The 18172-nt window shown below is 42.2% G+C and overlaps 1 protein-coding gene and 1 long non-coding RNA gene across 3 annotated transcripts in view; one reads left to right on the plus strand and one right to left on the minus strand.

The window, feature by feature from the left end:
* Positions 1–551: 551 nt before the first annotated feature.
* Positions 552–6893, minus strand: LOC121061504. The gene is made up of 6 exons (XR_005815130.1): positions 6565–6893; positions 5589–5690; positions 5335–5489; positions 4682–4829; positions 3016–3777; positions 552–1623 (listed from the first exon to the last, which is right to left on the minus strand). It is a non-coding gene; the product is annotated as an uncharacterized LOC121061504 (long non-coding RNA).
* Positions 6894–7007: 114 nt separating this feature from the next.
* Positions 7008–18172, plus strand: part of DAPK1 (death associated protein kinase 1) — an 89211-nt gene continuing 78046 nt past the window's right edge. Inside the window, exons 1-2 of one of the 2 annotated variants that reach the window (XM_040540412.1) lie at positions 7008–7117; positions 7330–7475. In XM_040540412.1, coding sequence (XP_040396346.1) covers positions 7414–7475 — 62 coding nt within the window. In that variant the 5' untranslated portion in view covers positions 7008–7117; positions 7330–7413. Of the gene's footprint in view, positions 7118–7285; positions 7476–18172 lie in introns of those variants that run through there. The other variant, XM_040540413.1, reaches the window with a different exon arrangement.

Here is an 18172-nt window from a genome sequence, read left to right on the forward strand (position 1 = left end):
CAATAATAGATCAGTTAAAGGGATATGATAATAAATCAGTTAAAGGTATGCTGTGAGGGATTAGTTCAGCTGGGAGAAAGAGATTCTAGCCCCCTTTTAACACATCCTGCAATGTACAGCAGGGGAGGTGCTTGCTGCTAGCAGTCCACACCACAACTGCATCCTACCATGCTTTGGAAATTATTATTTTGGCCCAGAGCCCTTCCTCCACAGTGTTTACTCCCAGCAGAGAGGTGCTATCTGGGAAACTGTCATGACTGCCTGGTCCAAGGCAGAGTATTTTGGCCATCCACAGGAAGGTGGATCATATTTAGGTTGTGTTACTTTGAGCTAACAATGCAATAAGGGAAAATAAGGGTTTGGGGAGGGCTGGGGAACCAAGCTGAGCAGACTGAAGCCAGGCATCACCACCTTCCATTGCTCGTGCCCCCAGGGTGTGCTTAGAGATCAACCTCAGAAACTGGCACCAGATTCTTTTCTATACCACAGGGAACTTCAACTGACCTGATTAGAGTACTTGAACAATATACACTATCTCTTAATCGGCCAGTCAAGATTAAGTGTCACTTACACAACAGAAGCCTCTTGTGCTTTTTTTCCAGTCCCCTTTGTTTGGTGAATCCAGCAGTTCACAAATGCTTAGTTATGCTCCGACCTAGCTATCCTCACGGCATGCACACAAAACATGCTGCAGGATCCAAGCGCGTCATGGGCAGGTTTTGAGAGAAGGAATTACACACAAAGAAAACAGAGCACAAACTTCAAGCTTCCCTCTGCAGAAATTGAAGCACAAATGTTTCATTCCCTGCTGTACATGTAGGCAAGATAGGCAGATGGAATGCATGGGCATGAAACATGCCAAACACGATTACTTTACCTCCCAAACATCTAGATGACAACTCCATGCAGACATATTTGTTTCAGATTCATGTTTAGGGATGTTTTGCTTTAGGAAATCCCTAAATACACTGAGCAAATGCTACAAAACAGCCAAGCAAGCGTTTATTTATATGCTAATGATTTCACACATAAGCATTTCACCAACAGCTGGGGAGTGCTCCTCTCTTAACACCCCCCATCACCAGTCAGGGTGCCAGGCAGCTGGTAAGTTCATCTCAACCCATGAGTTTCAGACTGTTGCCCTTGGTTCCTCAGTATCTTGAAAAAGACATGATCTTCTATGCACCCCTGTGTCATGCGTCATGCACTGATACAGCAACAGAAGTCTCTTTACTGTTAAATAATACCTGCTGCACCCATTGTGGTTTAGCTCTAGTCAAGTCTTGCTTTGTGAGTTATTCCACTACAAAAATTGTGATAGGCATACGCAAGCACCAGTGTGAAGACACTGCTCCTGATCAAGACAGTGTATAGATTTTGAAACTCCCTTGGTAAATGTTCTTTCACAATAGAAGACAACAATGCTGCAGTAGCTGAGTATTTAATGTGGACACCCCAGCAGTATAGCTGTCACACCAGACCTACAGAGACATGAGAAATCTGGAGCAGCAGTTAGAAGCATTAATGACTTTGCAGCCAGCTTTTCACAGTGCATCCTCAAAGGGAACACCGCCACGTAAGTGTCAGCTCACGGGAGTTGGCAGAGGCAGCCTCAGTGACTAACTGTAATAAGGAGTTAAGCATTAGGGTAGCATCTTTATACAGCGATCATCACTCACTTATATTGTGCAAGTCAGACTGCTGCTAGAGACATTCTATAGGTACAGTTTAATTGCATTTGGCTCAAATAAACAAACAAGAACCCAGCAATTAAATACACGTGCATGCGTTTGAGGTTAAGCCCCACATCCAGCCTGCGCTTCCAATGCCTCATCTGCAAAAAGATTACATTAGATGCTACTCAGCATTTATTTCTAAGTATAAAGCAACGACCGCCGTATTATCACACTATGCCAAAGGAATTTGGACTCACAAGTGGCTTTGCCAGGCAGTGAGCCAAGTGTCAGCAAGCACGTTTCCCTGCTAAAGGCTGATGTCGGCAGGAAAGCAGTTTGCTGGAGTTTGCTGGAGTACAGCACCAAGAGGCACCACCAGAGGCTGTCCCACTGACTGCTTCTGACCTCTGCGTGGCTGGCTTTAAAACCGGTTCCGATCCCTGGCAAGTGCCTGCTAGTGTCATGCAGCACCTACAAGCATAATTACTCAATAGCTATCACTACCACAGAGGTGCAGTGAAGGATAATTAAAGCAACTGATGTATGCAAAGCATTAGGATACCACTGACTGAAAGCCGTTACATAAATTTACTTAAATTTATAATATATTGATTTGTATTAAATTATTTTAAATTTTAATTAGAAATTGCTACTACTTTATTTTACATTTTATTTAAATTCCTGTAAATTTATTATTTGTCCTTAACCTTATTAACTTCTTTCTTTTATGTATAAGTACTATGAGTTTGTTAATTTATTTATTTATTTTTGGCTTGTGACTGAGATGGTAGAGCCTTCCTTAGAAAAGGAAAAGAAGAAAAAGGCATAAAGGCAGGATAGCACATGCTACCTCGTGCATATTGTGCAAGAAGCAAATATAAAGCCCATCATTTTATGATAGTGTTATCAAATATTATTAATTTTAAACGTGTATCACAATACCGAGATGTCAGCCAAGTTCAAGGTTTATTGCACAATGTACTGTACAAATTGGACCTTCAGTTTCCCTGTAGAATTCGTGAAGTAGTTTAAGGATTGCCAGGGACTTGCAGAAAAGGCTTCCTTGGTTTCTTCTTTCAAATGTAGGTTTTGAGTATTTTTTACTGACCGAGAAAAATTTACCAAATGTTACTACTTATTTGATTGGTTTTGTTTTCATAGGGAATCAATATCTTTGAGCCCCAAATTACAAAGCCAGAAATCCAAAGGACATTCTCATGCTACTTGACAACAAATATTTAGTCTCATGGAATATGTAATCCTATACACAACATGAAGCTATATTATACTATTGAAAGTAATATTTTAACTAAATGCGACCACAAATTATACATTTTACCTTGCTGAAATTGCACGTTAAGAAATCTTTGTCAAAATGTTTTGATTTGGAGTAAACCTTCTTTTCAGATAGATACAGTTCTGGCAAAAAAAAAAAAAATTAATCATTTGCAAATTGTTTTCTATTAAATAAACACACAATAACACAAAGACCAAATCTACATGGAAGGATAGTTGTAGAAAAGCTAAGTCAAAGAGGTGCAATTTCTAGTTAGTTCTGATTGCGGTTAGTAGTTATTCTTTTGTCATTTGTCAGAGGCTTTCATAATCTTAATTCAGCTTCATGGAAAGACCCATCTACCATAGATGTGAGTCCTCGATTTTTTCATCAACAGCCTGATTTTTCCAGTGGGGAAGAGCTGTTGATGAGAGCATCATCACAGCAGGATCAGCATACAGCTTTTGGACAAAATGAACTCCAGCCCAGGACTCCATGTTCAGGCTTTAACTCAGGGAGATGCTGAAACACATGCATTCAAACCCTCGTCAGCTAATCTGTTATTCACTGCTCCAAGTCAGGTATTCAATTAATTGCCTTGCCAAGTAGCAGCTTCGTTGGGGGATGTACGTGATATGGGCCCCTTATGAATAAACACATGAATTAGCAGATCCTAGATTAGCTGTGACTCTCCTGGGAGATGGAACAAATTTCTTTGTATGAGGAACTGACAAACACCTAGAAAATATAGGAGGCACTTATCTTTCTGCAGTGCTCTTAGAGGAGTGATGCTGATCATTTTCTATCATCTCATCTTCTTCGTGGCTTTCAAAACACAGCAATTAAATGGATGTTAACAGTTTTTAACAAAATTGTATTTTATTTACTGAAACATTAAGGAATGATTATTCCAGCCTGCCAAATTTACACTGCACCACTTACATGAGTTTAGTTACAGTGCTAAAGGTATTGCCTTGTGAAGCTACAGATCTTGTCTTTGATGTCAGCAGCCTGTTTTTTTATTTTATTTATTTATTTATTTATTTATTTATTTTTAGTAGAATCATTGAATCATTAATGTTGGAAAAGACCTCCAAAATCATCTGGTCCAACCATTCCCCTACCATCAATGTCACCCACTAAACCGTGTCACTAACTACCACGTCCAACCTTTCCTTGAACACCCCCAGGGAAGGTGACTCCACCGCCTCCCTGGGCAACCTGTTCCAATGCCTAACTTTCTGAGAAAAAAATTCTTCTAATTTACAACCTGAGAAATTTTCCTTTATGCTGTGACATAAAAATGAATTGATGGACTCAGTCTACTTTCTGAGGGACATGAAGCCTAACTACAGAAGTCACTGGCATACCTGGAGATCCTTTTGTAGCAGAAACGCTTTGGGTTTACCAGAGCTGAGAGGCTCTTTAATGCTAATTATTTCACCATTCCATTCCCATGTCACCCCTGGTGTTACTGATGGATGCAGAATAGCAGCTTGCAGGGGCTGTAGGTAGTGTGCTTTGTGAGAAATGAAATTAGCTTTGGAAAACCTATGAATCTGCAGAGAACATCACTTACCACCCAGGAAATTGCTTTTATAATTATGTCAGAAATAAACGATGATCTCTTAAAAAGAAAACAATATGCAAAAGAAATAATAGCCCACCTAAGTAATTTGTATTTTTTTACTGTAACTAGTGTCTTACATTATTAGGAAAGACATCTTACCTGGATGACAGAAACAGACCAGGCTCTAATCTTGAAAACATTTATCATACAGCAATACACTTAATATGCTCCCTTATCTGTAGAAATGTTGAAATGGGTGCGTAGATTCAGTTCAAAAGTGGCTGAAAGGTGCTATAAATCACTTGACCTGCAGAAATATTATAGCTTTCACTTCACCAAACATTGCTTGGAGATAGGGAAGCTTTCTACAAGTTTGAATTCTTTGTAATATTTATTGAGAGAAAGAACACTTGTTTTTCTACACTGCAAAATATATGTGAACCATTGACTTATTAACCTGGTAGACACAATCCAGTCCTTCAAAAACACATTTATTGTTATTAGTCTCACACCTGATCCTCTTTCATACTGAAGTAATCGTACTGAAATCAGTATTACTCCTGATTTACAACACTGTATGCAAGGGGTTACTTTGTTACTTCTGTTATGTTACAACAAACAAAAAATATACATTAGCCTGAAATCACAGAACCATGAAATCAGGGAGGTTTTGCTATTAAGTTTATTGGGGTTGGATTTCATCCAATGTGCTATTTAACCTGAAAGCATAAACTGCTTTCACAATTGCTTAATTACTTTTGTCAGCAATTTAAAATTATTTTTTCCCATTTAGTACATGTGCAGTCCAATACCTGCCTCAAGGAAGTTCATCAGCATTTTGAAAGTACAGCAATTGGGCTGGCTTTCACCTGGATTAAGGGTTCCAAGACTGCAAGATGAATCCCACCAGGAGCGCACACACCCTTTCAAAGCAGTCTGCACCAAGCACAACCTGTTGAGTATTTCTCTAAAAAAACAGGAAAGTGGCGCTTCACATTACATGAAAACATCTCCTTTTGCACCTGTACCTACCACAGCACAAGCCTGCTGCCGTGGCCGTCCTTACTTGTGTGGAACGTGCTTTCTCCTGATGCACATGACACGGTGACTTGTGCTGTTCCTGCCACAGCTGGACTCAAACTCAACTCTCTTTTCATAACTGAGAGACCTGAAAAGAGAAACAAAATTCAGGGATCACAGACCTAGAAGGGCAGGCAACAGCAGTAATATATAGCTGTTAAATGAAAGGAGAAAGATAAACATTGCAAGTAATTCATTTTTTTTTTCTGTTGATCCTGTGCATCTTGGTAGTTATCTCAGGAATAGTGTATTGATTCCAATGCATGCTTGCTTGAATCAATACTGAAATTTCAATTGCTTCAATTGAAGCAATTGAACTGCGTATTTGAGTAGTGCTTGTACTGAAGAATACATACAAACTACCATGGATGTTACTCTTGTACAAGCCCACGACCACCACAAAAAAATTCCCAGAAGGGAAAAACGTGAAGGTCAGTTGCCAAAAAATTCATTGGCTGGCTCCAGTGATTCTCCTCATTTTGATCAGAGGAAGAATCTCTGAAGCCAAAGTGAACTTCTGACCCATCACCAATTATTTGTTAAAAACCTTGAGCTGTGTTAAAAATGCAACAGCCTCAAGTGTGTGAGTCATGACTTTGAAAACCTATTAGAGATAAATACACGGAAGATGGGTTGAATGCAAGGCAGAGCATCCTACTCCTGCATGTCTGGCAATAAATGAAGTAGTGGGGGCACACAGTTCTGGTTGTTCCTCCATCGGAGAAGTCACCACGCTGCCGACTCTGAAGACACCTTTATGTAACTTTGCATCCAGCGATCCGCTGAATCGCGCTCCCTTCGTTTTACGGCTGACATCAGTGGAGCCACAGGAATTTTTAACGCTCGCCCAAGGTCATGCTGTGACTCACTCAGAAAATTTCTGAGCTCCTGTACTTGGAGAAGGCCGGGCTCTCTCAAGTGCTAAATCGAGAAAGTGTAAAACCGCATGAACTTTTCTTCACCTTCGATGAGCAATGCTTTGCCGGAGAGATCTCAAGAGTTCAGATGGGAGTTAAAAGCTGTTCAGCAGCCCGGCATCACACACTCCCTGGGGGCTGAGCGTGAACTGAGGGGAAAAATGAGCAAGTGTATATATTATATATATGTGTGTGTGTGTGTGTACATAAAGGTGAACAGCCGAGTTCCAGCTCGGCACAGGATTAAGGTGCTAGTACAACGTCTCCTCAGCAGGAAACACCACCGGCCAGCAGCAGACCCGAGGGGCGACGCCCCGCGGGGCCGAGCCGTGCCTCGCGGTGCCGCGGGGCCCCGAGGGGCTGCGGCCTCGTAAAATGGCGGCGCCCCCTCGGGTCCGCTCCATGCCGTGCCGGGCCGGGCCGTGCCGTGCGGGGGAGCGGCGGGGGCGGGGCGGCGGCCCCTTGCCATTGGCCGTGCGGCGGCGCCCCTGTGCGGTGCCTGCGCCGGGCGGCAGCGGCCGCGGCGCTGTCGTCGCCTTGCAGGGCGCGGAGCGGGACCGGCACCGGCAGCGGGGCCGGCACCGGGGGAAGGAGCGAGGTGAGGGGTCGCTGCCGCCGCTGCCGGGCGGGCAGCGGGGAGGCGGATCCCGGGATCCGCCCCGCCCTGCCTCGCCTCGCCTCGCCCCGCCGCAGGTCCGGTGCGGGGCCGCCCGGGGGTCCCGCGGCTCCGTGCGGGGGAAGGGGCGGGGGTCGCGGGCGGCGGGGGCGGCGCGGCCGGGGGCGGGCGTTCACCTCCGCGGTCGTCCCTAGGGTGCGGGGCGGCCCCGGCGGCTCCGGTGATGAGGACGCGGAGCAGAGGCTGAGGCCGGCGGTGGCGGCGTGCGGGCGGCTACCATGACGGTGTTCAGGCAGGAGAACCTGGAGGAGCACTACGAGACCGGCGAGGACCTGGGCAGGTGGGTGCGGGCCGGGACAACTTCGCGTGGTGCCAGCGGCCGTCCCGGCGTGGCCCCGGGGGAGCCCGGGCGGAGGCTGCTGGCGGCGGGGCCTCCGCGCCCGGCACCGGCATTAAACCGTAAGAAAGCCCCCCCCAAAATAATAATAATCTTTAACGTGTACTTCTGGTTTAGCGTATCGTTCTGGGTATGCTTTATATACATCTGGAATGACACGCTGTGCTGGACACCTCACATTAATTCAATGGATATTGTGTTAGGAAGGCACGTTACCGTGCTGAACCCCAAATTTCAGCTGTGTATGTTAAATATCTTACTTGGGCACGCAAAATTCTTCATTCCCCACCCTTTTTTTTTTTTTTTTTTTTTTTTTTTTGGCAAGATCACGTAAAGTGTTCTAGAATCCAGTTTTAGGTTTCTGTAGTAATACAACTGTCACTATGCCTGTGGTTACAGGCGTTGATACGTGATTTACTTCGTAAAATAAAGACAGAATTACAAATTGCCACTTTTGTTTTTCTTAGGGCTCTTCACAGTGAAGGCAATGTCAGCCTGCTAGTTAAGAAAGTGCCAAGGTTTATGTAACATCTCTTGTATTTATTTTAAAGAGAAAGTGTCAACACAGTGCTTGGTCCCCAGTACCCATGTATGAAATAGAATAATTTCCCTAAGGACAATTGCATAGGCAGCATTTAAAGGTACGGGGCTTTTTCCACACAGCCACGCTTGGGAAATAGCATGTTAGCTCAAGAACATAGCACTGAAGATGAGGAATTTCATTTTTGACATACAGGGAAGTGCAAACACTGAATGACGGTACATGGTTTACAAAAAAAAAAAAAGGCTGAGGTTATGTGCTTTTTATTCATTTTAACTATATAACCTTGGCATGCAGTCTAAACCTATATATATTTTTAAAGAACTTAAATTAATTAGTTACACTCTAGTCTTGTTTTTTTTTCCCTTGGAAAAAAGTAAGCATAACTAAGAACTTAATCCATTTTTATTGGCTGTTGTGAGAAAATACCTATGGACAATAAAACATAACAAACTGGCAGGGTTTTGCTTTAACATAAAAGGGCCAAAGATTTTACTTCAGCATCATTTTGAGAAAGACTGATTATTTCACTGCAAATTGTTGCCATAAAATCAAAAGAGTAAGCAAATCTCAGCATAGTCGTTGAGTGGCTTAGTTCAATGGTGCTTTTAACATATTTTTGAACTTAGGTTTCTCTGGCTGCTTGAAATACTCTTGTAAATCCCATTTCTTTCCATTCCTCCTTTCCCCCTTAGGTTTCTCACCTTTACATTTGCATATAAATGTACTTGCAAATGTCAAGCCTGAGGCTTAAAACTCAGGAAGCAAGTGAATATTAAAAACACCTTTGACTTTAAAATTTCTTGGGTTTATTTGGGAACCTGAATCTTGATTTAAGGCTTCAGCTAAGCTGTGATGAAAGGTTCCATTTTGCTAAATCAACCTATTTTCTCCCCTTATAATGGATGAATTCCTTTGTTTCCTTGTACTTAGCATCAGTCATGAAACAAACAAGGTGAATAAATGAACAGATAAGAGTTTTTTCACCAAAGGGTATTTGCATGAATGGATCCTGAAGTTCCTAGGACAACCTGCCTTTTGAGAAAGCTCAGTGAAGATGCAGTTACTTTGAAATTTTAATCTTCTTCACTATTTTCCTTTGTAAAATATTTATATATCTGTATTACCTTATGATACCCCTGGCAGTAACTAGAATAAAAAGTAGATTTCCTATTCTAGCAAAAGTCACTTGATGAAAATAAATGGATTGCATAAATTAAATTTCTAAGTGAAACTAGTAAAGGAGGTTTAAAAATTGCTTACACAAGACCTGGAGATGTTTGAAACTAGGAGAATGGACAATGAGCTGAAAAAAATGCACTTTCCGGTTTTATGATATTTCACAGTGCTGTTGCAGAAGAAGTAATAAACAGTAAAAATCTTTTGCCAAAGTGTTTTTGAGTTTTTTTCCATTCTTTGGTTTGTTTTGACTTATTCCTGTGGAAAATAGGAAAAAAGGTGTTATGAATACTTGTAGGATCATTTTTTTGGTCTTATCTGTACGAGATTTGTTCCGACACATTTGTGCTGTTGGGGTAGGTTTACCTCTTTTGTCATCTTAAGCTTTTTGTACCAAAAGTCTCAACACTTACGGATCAAATGTCATCTTTAGGATGAAACATATATGGAGACTGTGCTCTTAGTCACTGTGCATGTTGTGTTATGTACTTTTTGTTTTGTGTCTGACAAATTTAGTGAAACATATCACTGCATTGTTCAGGTGTGCACTTTAATTACAGATGTGTTAACTAACCATCTAACCATGGCATTTCAAAGGGTGATGGAGATTCTGTTCCTGCTGGGGTAGAGATTATCATGAAACAGCAACAAATTTATAAAAGCTGTTCTGTTCATTTTAATTCTTTCTGCAGTTGCGACCTGTGTGACTGTGCATTTTAAATACCCTGATGCAGTGCCTTTACTTCAGTTTGCCCAAAAGACAGGAATTAAAAAGTTCATCAGCATTGAAAACCTCACCATGGTGAACATAAAAGACCTTGAAACCAGATCAAACTAATGAAAATGATTTTTTTTTAACCCTTCTGTGGTTAGTCTTACCTGGGAGTTGTTATAGTACTATGAGAAAAGATGCATTGCTAAATTATAGGAAGAGGTACCCAGACGAGCGATTTAGTTCATGGTCTTAAACACCACCACCAGTCTTCTTTTTTTTTCTTTAAACTTTCAAGTATTTTCTAAAAGAGCTGCAGATAGCTGAAGTAATGTTTTGCAATTGAAGAATGGTATTTGCATTGCACCGTGGCTTGCTATTTATTAATAGGAGATCCCTGTTGATGCAAAAAACAGGAAGAGGTATCTAGCAATTTTAAACTCTGAGTTTATTTGGACCTGTTGTACTCACTAGGGATACACTTTCCACTGATGTTGAATTAAAAACTATGATGGATGTCAGCAGTTCTGGAAATCAGTCTGTTTCTGTTTGGTAGCTCACTGAACAGAGAAGTTACCAGGGTTAGCTTACTGCTTTTTACTCTTATCTAAGGTGTCTGTCTAATCTCTGTCTAATCTCAGTTGCAGTGGAAAATGCACAGGGTAACACGCTGAAGGTGCTGACGAGAAAATAGGCAGTTGTTCAAATGTATACTTACAATCTGAAAAGTGTTCCTTTACCTTTGAATCTTCGATTAGAAGAGAAATCTTTTTTCTGGGTTGTATGAGATCTGATTTCTGTAGTAAGCAGTGAATACGTAGGCAGAATATATATATATTTTTGGTTATTCATCTATCAGTTTTCAGAAATGCTGCTTCTTAGAACTGCAAAGGCAGTATCTCATCTATCATACACCATAACTGTAGCTGCATCGCACTGTGTTGGGAGGAAAGGAAAAACGTGGGACAAAGAAATGCTTGGATGACAACTAGAATTTGACCTTCATGGTGCTTTTCAGGCTTGAGAGCCCAAACTAGTCATCCTAACAAGCTGATGTGCAAAAATGGTGTACGTATTGTCAAGTTCCATTACAAGATGTACAGCATGTGAAATTCCTTTGAGGTGATATTTCCCTTCAGAATGGCTAAGTTAAAAACCCCTGGCAACTGTCTTTTCAATAATGTTGTAGTGTAGCATTTTTTCCATCTATTTATCAGATTAGGAAGTCCTACAAAGGGCTGGGGGGGAGGGAAGGAGCAGCAGGAAGGATGGCCTGGTATGGCTGAAAGTGTTACACCTTGGGTCAAAAATTTAACTGCACCACATGGAAACTTTCAATTGCTCTTTTGTTGGATAATCTTACTGTAACCTCAACTCAGTGTGCTCCGTTAAAAAGGCATTTATTAACCTTCATTTTTGTACAGAGACAAAATGGCCAAATACTGAAGATGCATGATGTGAAAACCACAGTAGCACTGTTTCCTGAGTCCCTCATATAGGCTCTGCAATAAATAATGCAAGTGTGGAATTCACGGCTTCTGTAACTACGTGTATGCAATTTGCGGCAATACGTGGTGATTAATTACTGTGAACTGAGTGGGCGGTAGGAGTCCTTCAGGGGCTAGGACCTGGGAAGGAATCCTGAACATGTTGGCCACAGAGCTGCTCCTCGAGTGGGAAACCTGGGTGGTTGGCTGGCTGTGCTGTTCCTCTGGAGACCCAAAAGTGGTGTTCAGGTTACAGCAAAGAGCCCTTTCAGTGCTGTTTGTGAATCACAGAGATGTTGTATCAGCCTTGTCAGCTCTCAGAGGAGCACCTGGTAATTCTGCGCTCGCTTTGAAGACATCAAGCGAAACCAGTCCCGGCCCTGGTAGTTGTTAAGGTTCTGGGGGGAATCTTTCTTCTTTTTTTTTTTTTTTTTTGGAAATGCATAATAAACTGCAAGCTGCTGATTGCATAGGCTGCATTAGACTGCCACCACACAGTACCACCAGTGACAGCTATCGCCTTTTAACATGCGTTGAGCAGTGTTTCTGCCTGAAAAGCACAAGGTGCAATTACTTTTTTTGGTATAACTGCTTGATTCTTCTTAGTTTATTTCTCTGTCTGGAGGAGAAAAATGTCTGGTTTATAGGCCTTTTAAAACTGTGTGTAGTAAGAATATGGCTTGCTGATTATTGTGCCTTCATTTTAAATGCATAAATCTTTGTAAATTTAAACCCATCAGGAAGTAGATAAAGAACATTGGTCTTTGATTTCTCTTCTACCTAGGCTCAGTGAGGTGCAGTTGGCCCCAGAACTGGTGTGTTAGGCGTGTGCTTAAACTTTCATCAGTTCTTTCGGGGCTTTGCTGGTTTGTTCTTTTTGATGGATTTTTTTTTTTCCTTCCCCATTATCTGCCTTTACAGATGTTCAGGCGTGTCACTTCCTTTGCTAGAACTGTGTGTACTGAACAGAATTTGGCACGTTTGGCTTAGGAAGAGAGGCTGAGGCTGCATTTTCACGAGAGCAGTACGCCAGGCCTGGGCCGTGCTGACGGTGGCTGAAAGGAGTAGTATCACTTTCTCTGTCGCATGTTTCTGCATGTTTCTTTGATGCGGCGATGCTGTAAAAAGGGGGAAAAAAACACCTTATCTAATTTATGGCGGCAGTCCATGCTCAGATCAGGTGAAAGCCCTGTGAAGTCTCAGCCTACAAGGCCATGTGATTGCCTCTATAAATCCTTCCTCGAGTTAAATACATAGGAAGGACAGAGATAAAGAACCGTGGTACAAAGGCAGAAGAACACAAGCTGGCAACCAGGAAGCGAAGCTGTAAATAAGGAGAGCGATGGAGACTACTGAAGTTGTGGAGTAACCGTGCCAAACAGTTGTTAAAATTGGTAACACATTCAAATCCATATCAGTTTTAGGAGGAAATTACATATTTCCTGTTAGAACCACAGCTGGTCCTAATGACCAGGTGTCCTTCTGTTTTTGACTGGCTTTATTAATTCTGCAGTGAACCCACACAACTTGTTGGCACAGTTTTATACTAAGGAGGAAAAAATGTCAGTTAAAGCAGTGGTTTACTAGTTTCTGTTTCCTGGGTGGTAGTGGCTTGTACAGGAGTCCTTTCTCAGCTAAGACTGTCTTGAACTGCGTTTTGACCCTGCTGCAGGAAGATGGGTGTCCAAAAAACCTGAAAGGTATTCATCACCAGCTTAGTAGATCTTAACCACCACTGGCTTATGGGAGAGCTAGGTGGAAGTTGAAAGGAGGAGGGTGGACAAAGAAAGCATAAGTCTAAAGATCCTGAAGCCCCAAATATTTCCTTGCATATATCTTCGTTATAAAATACATATTGGAGTAACATAAATAGCGTGAAACTTGGTGGAACAGGGTACGAAACCCTGTGCCAAGGAGTCTAATAATAAATTTTGCTCTGAAATCTCATCACATGGGGCTGATACAGCAAGAGTGAAGCCGGCGTGTGTCAGTCAGCTACTGGGTTACATTCCTGTCATTTTTAATCGCAGTTAGGAAAAAATTTCATATCAGATGGACTGTAGGAGCCCGTATCGATCTATTTAATTGTGCAGTATGTGGCTGTGTCCTCCTTTACGTGGTACTCTGCAGTTCTGATCACTGTGTTTCAAAGAGATTGTTGCTGTTCTATTTTAAAGTGAAGAAGAAATGCTAGGATGGTGAAGCTGCAGGAAGAAAGCTTTTTTGAGAGCAGACTGAAGACTTTGGTATGTTTAACCTTGCACCATGAGGCTTGGAAAGGTGTGATTTTTATTTATTTTTTAAGTATGCTGGAAGAATGAAAAGTGAAGAAACTTTTGAACTTAAAAGTTATAAATTATATTTACATTTAAAATATTCACAGGTAAATGAGCAGGCTGGAAATTCAAGGGCTGCTGGCCCCCAGGAGAGTGATCTTGGTTTTTTTTTCTTTGAAACAAAGCTAAAAGAAGAGGGAACCTAAATTGTTTAAAGATTGAACTTTGTTAAATTAATGGAAGGTTTAGCATGGCACTGTCCTGGGGAAGGAGGAGGCTGATAAAAATTTGGTCATTGTGGGTATCTTAAGTCAGTTTTAAATCTCTCTTTCAAAGTAACTAGGCACATTATAGTTGACATTGAGGATGTTGACCTACTGTATTTAAAGTGTGTTGGCATTTTACTTACTTTTGTCATAGTACACATTGATGTCGGGGAGAATGACTTGTCACAGGTGCTTTTCACCCAGAACAGTTCACACAGTTTAGGATTGCTATAAAGTACCACACTGTTTTATGGTGTGTTTTGCAATCCATGCAATGGTCTGCAGCGTTATGCTGTTTTTTAATGTTTTAATCCCTTTCCCCTTATTCCCTCCTGATTACATAACCAGATGTGACAAATGACAACTGCTGCTTGAGGATGCAGGACTGCTGAGGAGGAAGCATTGCTATGCGGTTGCCCAGACCACGCACGCACATTTTCCACCACGAGCACGGACCTTGCAGGGCAGTGGTATGCTGCTTTCGAAGAGAGCAATTCTCTCCCAGAATCGTCTGCCTGCAGATGCGAGGCTGTTTGTTTGGTAGGATGCTTAGAGCACGTTGCCTGTACTTAACTGAAAGAAAACTAGCTCTTACTGGGTGATCGTAGACGTAGGCGGGTATATCCACGGCTTGGAAGAGTTTGCAGTCAGTGTAAATTATAACTGTGCTTACAACCTGATTGACAGGTAAAGTTTTACTGAACTCATTGCTGAACTATTCAAGGGAATGAGCTGTTGGAAAGGGGAAAAAAAACTCTGCTGTGGATAGAATCGTGCTGTCTGCACATTTCTTGCTTCAACCAAATGCTAAGTCTGCCTTTAACTGGAGTGGTGTAGTATAAATACTTGATTTCCACAGTATCTTTATTAGAGAGCAATTAGTATTGTTAATAAGTTTTTGCCAGTTACCCGAGGAAGCCCTTCGTTCTGTCTGGTGTGTGAATTGGCTTCTGGGCCTCTTGTCACTTTCCTCAGTTTCATCTTAAATATAAGTAGCCCCTTGCTAAGGCTTGGGGTGCGGGGTAGCGTGTGCCCCTGGAGGTGCTCAGTGAGGGTGCTTTGCTCATGAACATGCCTGTGTGGCTGGGGATCAGGAGAGCCTTTTTACTGCAGGTCACACAGTCTGTTGAAACTGTGGTATTTTGAAGTTACTGCTTTTAGAGGAGAGAGAATAAAGGGTGTTCATTTTCTGGAGTCCGTGGTGACATTACCAGACCTGTGATTACAGGGAAGCGTGATAGTGCCTTTCTTCTATTCTTTGTCTGCTGAAATTTGTAGTCTCGCTGACTTTTGCAGGGCTGTCTGCAGCTTAACAGGATTGGACTTCATCGCTGAGGTGGTCCCTTGCAGTCCTGTGTTTCTAAATGAGAAGAAGAAAGCCAGTGCTTAAAACTTAAAATTGTGAGATTCTGTGCTCGGTGGGGCACACGCCTTCATACAGCACTTACTTTGCCTAGTTATGTAGGTATCACTTGGTGCAGCTAACATTTATGTTACTTGATTACATTGTATTTTGTTCTGGCACGGTTTACAGCTTAATTATTTTGCCAAGTTTAATGGAGATTTAGAGGTGTGGAGTTTTTTCTCCACAGAGGGAAAATAATGTGGTGGGTGTTTCACTTGGGCCTAACAAGTTCTTGGCCAAGAAGCCAGCACTTCCAGTAGCACCATCAACAAAGCTGGCAGCTTATTACTTCCTAACAAAACCACGTATGTGGGAGTCTTGGTTGGAAGTAAATTTTACCTTTCTTTTGATACCTTTATTTCATCGTGCTGACAGATTGCTTTATTGGGACATTTGGCTCCTATTTCATTTAACAAAGATAATAAATTGGCATCTCTCGGATCACATCTGCACCTTGTCTCCCACCTTGGTTGTTTTCTATTCTCCAGGCATAGGCTTTAAGCATTTTGGTATGGGAGCTAGGATGTTTTTGGTATATTATCTTCCTGGCAGTATTTCCTTAACTGCATGAGCTGGGCCATCTGCACAGAGTTGCTGTTGATTCCCTGGGAAAGGAAAGCACGTCAGGGAACAGCTTAGTCCCTTATGTCTCAGTTTTTCTCATCGTTTTCTGTTTGAAAGGGCCTTCTGATGCTATTTACTAAGCATTCCTGCCTAAAAGAAGGATCGCTTTTTCAGCTTTTGTTGCTAGTTACAACGCTAACTGGGGAACAAACCATTCCAGATCGTATCTTACAGAGCTGGTCCACTTCTGGCCCCTTTTGTCCCCACAGAAAGAAGCCTTTATGTTACATTTTCTTCTGGGGAGAGCACGCTGCTGTCAGGTGGCTTGTGGTCAGTCAGCACTGCCGTGTGGCCAGACCAGCCTGGCGGGAGGCCACGGAGGACGACCATCCCTGTCTCCATCTTTGTCCACTGGGCAAGCAGAGGTGCCAGCCTCTGATGAGGCACGATGAGCATTGGGGAGCACAGTCAGGGGAACATGGGGCCAGAAAGGTGAGAGAGCCTCTATATGCGTCAGGTGGCCCTGTGGAAGCGCTGCGCTGGGAGGCAAGGCCTGGCTGCTGATTAGCCCTGTTAACGAGGGCCCCGGCTGCACGGCCCGGGTATGGTTTCCCGTTGTGGCAGCTGTAGGGCAGCCAGACAAGCCTTCCTTTGCACCGAGGTCAGAGGGGGCAATTTGCAGTATATATTTTTTCTGAATGTTCTAAATTCCTAAGTGCTGCAGCTCATCTGTGAGAGTGAGCAGATGTAAATAAAGACTAAAGAGCTAGGGAAGCAGACAATTACTTGGCTGTAAATAGCAGCTCGTAAAACTGTAATATATACGGACAGTTACTAAGGCACTTGGTATGAGGTTTGAGTATGCGGCACAGACCATGCTTTGTTTGCAGTTTCAGTAATACCAGGTTTTGGTGTCTTCCTAAAAGCTTGCTTCAGTCAAGGATAAGCAGTATGTTCACCACTGCAGATCTTCTTGAAACACATCAATGAATGATGTGTTTATTGATTGTATTGCTTGGTGAGTTTCTTGTATATCTAGCTAACATAAAATTAATAACTGAAGTGGGAGGACATGTGGGAAAGGAGTTCGCAGGTGGCTTTGCGCTGTTTCACACGTCCCTGAATTAAAGATAATGAAGAAATAAGTGTTAGAAACAAAAGCTTCAGCAAGGTCGAGATAAATGAACTTGGCTGTAGTGTTAAAGATGAGTTTTGCGCAGTGGCCAGTTGCTGGCTGGCTTGAGGTGCGTCTGAGGGTCTCTAACCAATTGTATGATCGATTTGGGCGCATGGGCAACGCGTGGGGTTACAAGGAAAGTAAGTGTAGTAGAGAAAAAAGGGCAATAAAGGCCTTCTGTTCAAGAGCCATCAGGAGTCTGTGTCTTTCATCCCTTCAAGGACAGATGATTTTTTTCAAGCAAAAATAATTGTGACATCTTCTGTGGGGTATATAAGCTTGTGGTTCTGTGCTTTTTGTTGTTCTCTGGTAAAGAAAGGTTAGTAAAACATTGGTTCTTAAAGCAATTCTTCATGTTCAATGGCAAGTATTAAAATGTGAACTCCATACCACATCTGTAAACTGTATCATTTTGAGGGAAAACAGATTTGTAAGCAGCTAGGGAGCTTTGCAGTCCATCTTCACTTCTGCTTGCAGTGATTACTTTATTTCTAGCAAGTGTTTGTTGAATGATCAACAACAGTATGTCATTGTAGTAAATCTTTTTTACAAAGATAATGAAAAAACAACATTTTCTTAAGTTAGCACCATTATCTAACAGGTGCTGCTGTTCTGCAAATGTCGCCGTGTGTTTGTGGCCATTCATGTAGATACCCTCCAGAGTCAAAATCTGCATAGATATACTTTCTAGAGACACCTTATTACTGTTCAGTAAGGTCATAAGTAATGTGTCATAAAACAGGGAGGTTCAGAAATGGTGAAATAAAGGGAAGCTGCTCATTGCAATGAAGGAGTGAGTGGTATAACTGAGATCTGATAAGCATTATTGTTAGACCCTTCTTACCTGAGCGGCAGGAGAAGCCCGCGCTTCAGACAAGCTTCAGAACCCTTTGCTATAGAAGAGAAGCAAAACAGAAAACATAACCTTCTCTGTTTAAAAAATTGCATTAATAGTATTCTTCGCTTAGCATCACCAATATCATGTTTCTGCTTGTGTGCTTTAATATGCACCACAGAATCTTGGTTTAAGAAT

This window comes from Cygnus olor, chromosome Z (assembly GCF_009769625.2).
Source record: "Cygnus olor isolate bCygOlo1 chromosome Z, bCygOlo1.pri.v2, whole genome shotgun sequence".
Classification (NCBI taxonomy): Eukaryota; Metazoa; Chordata; class Aves; order Anseriformes; family Anatidae; genus Cygnus; species Cygnus olor.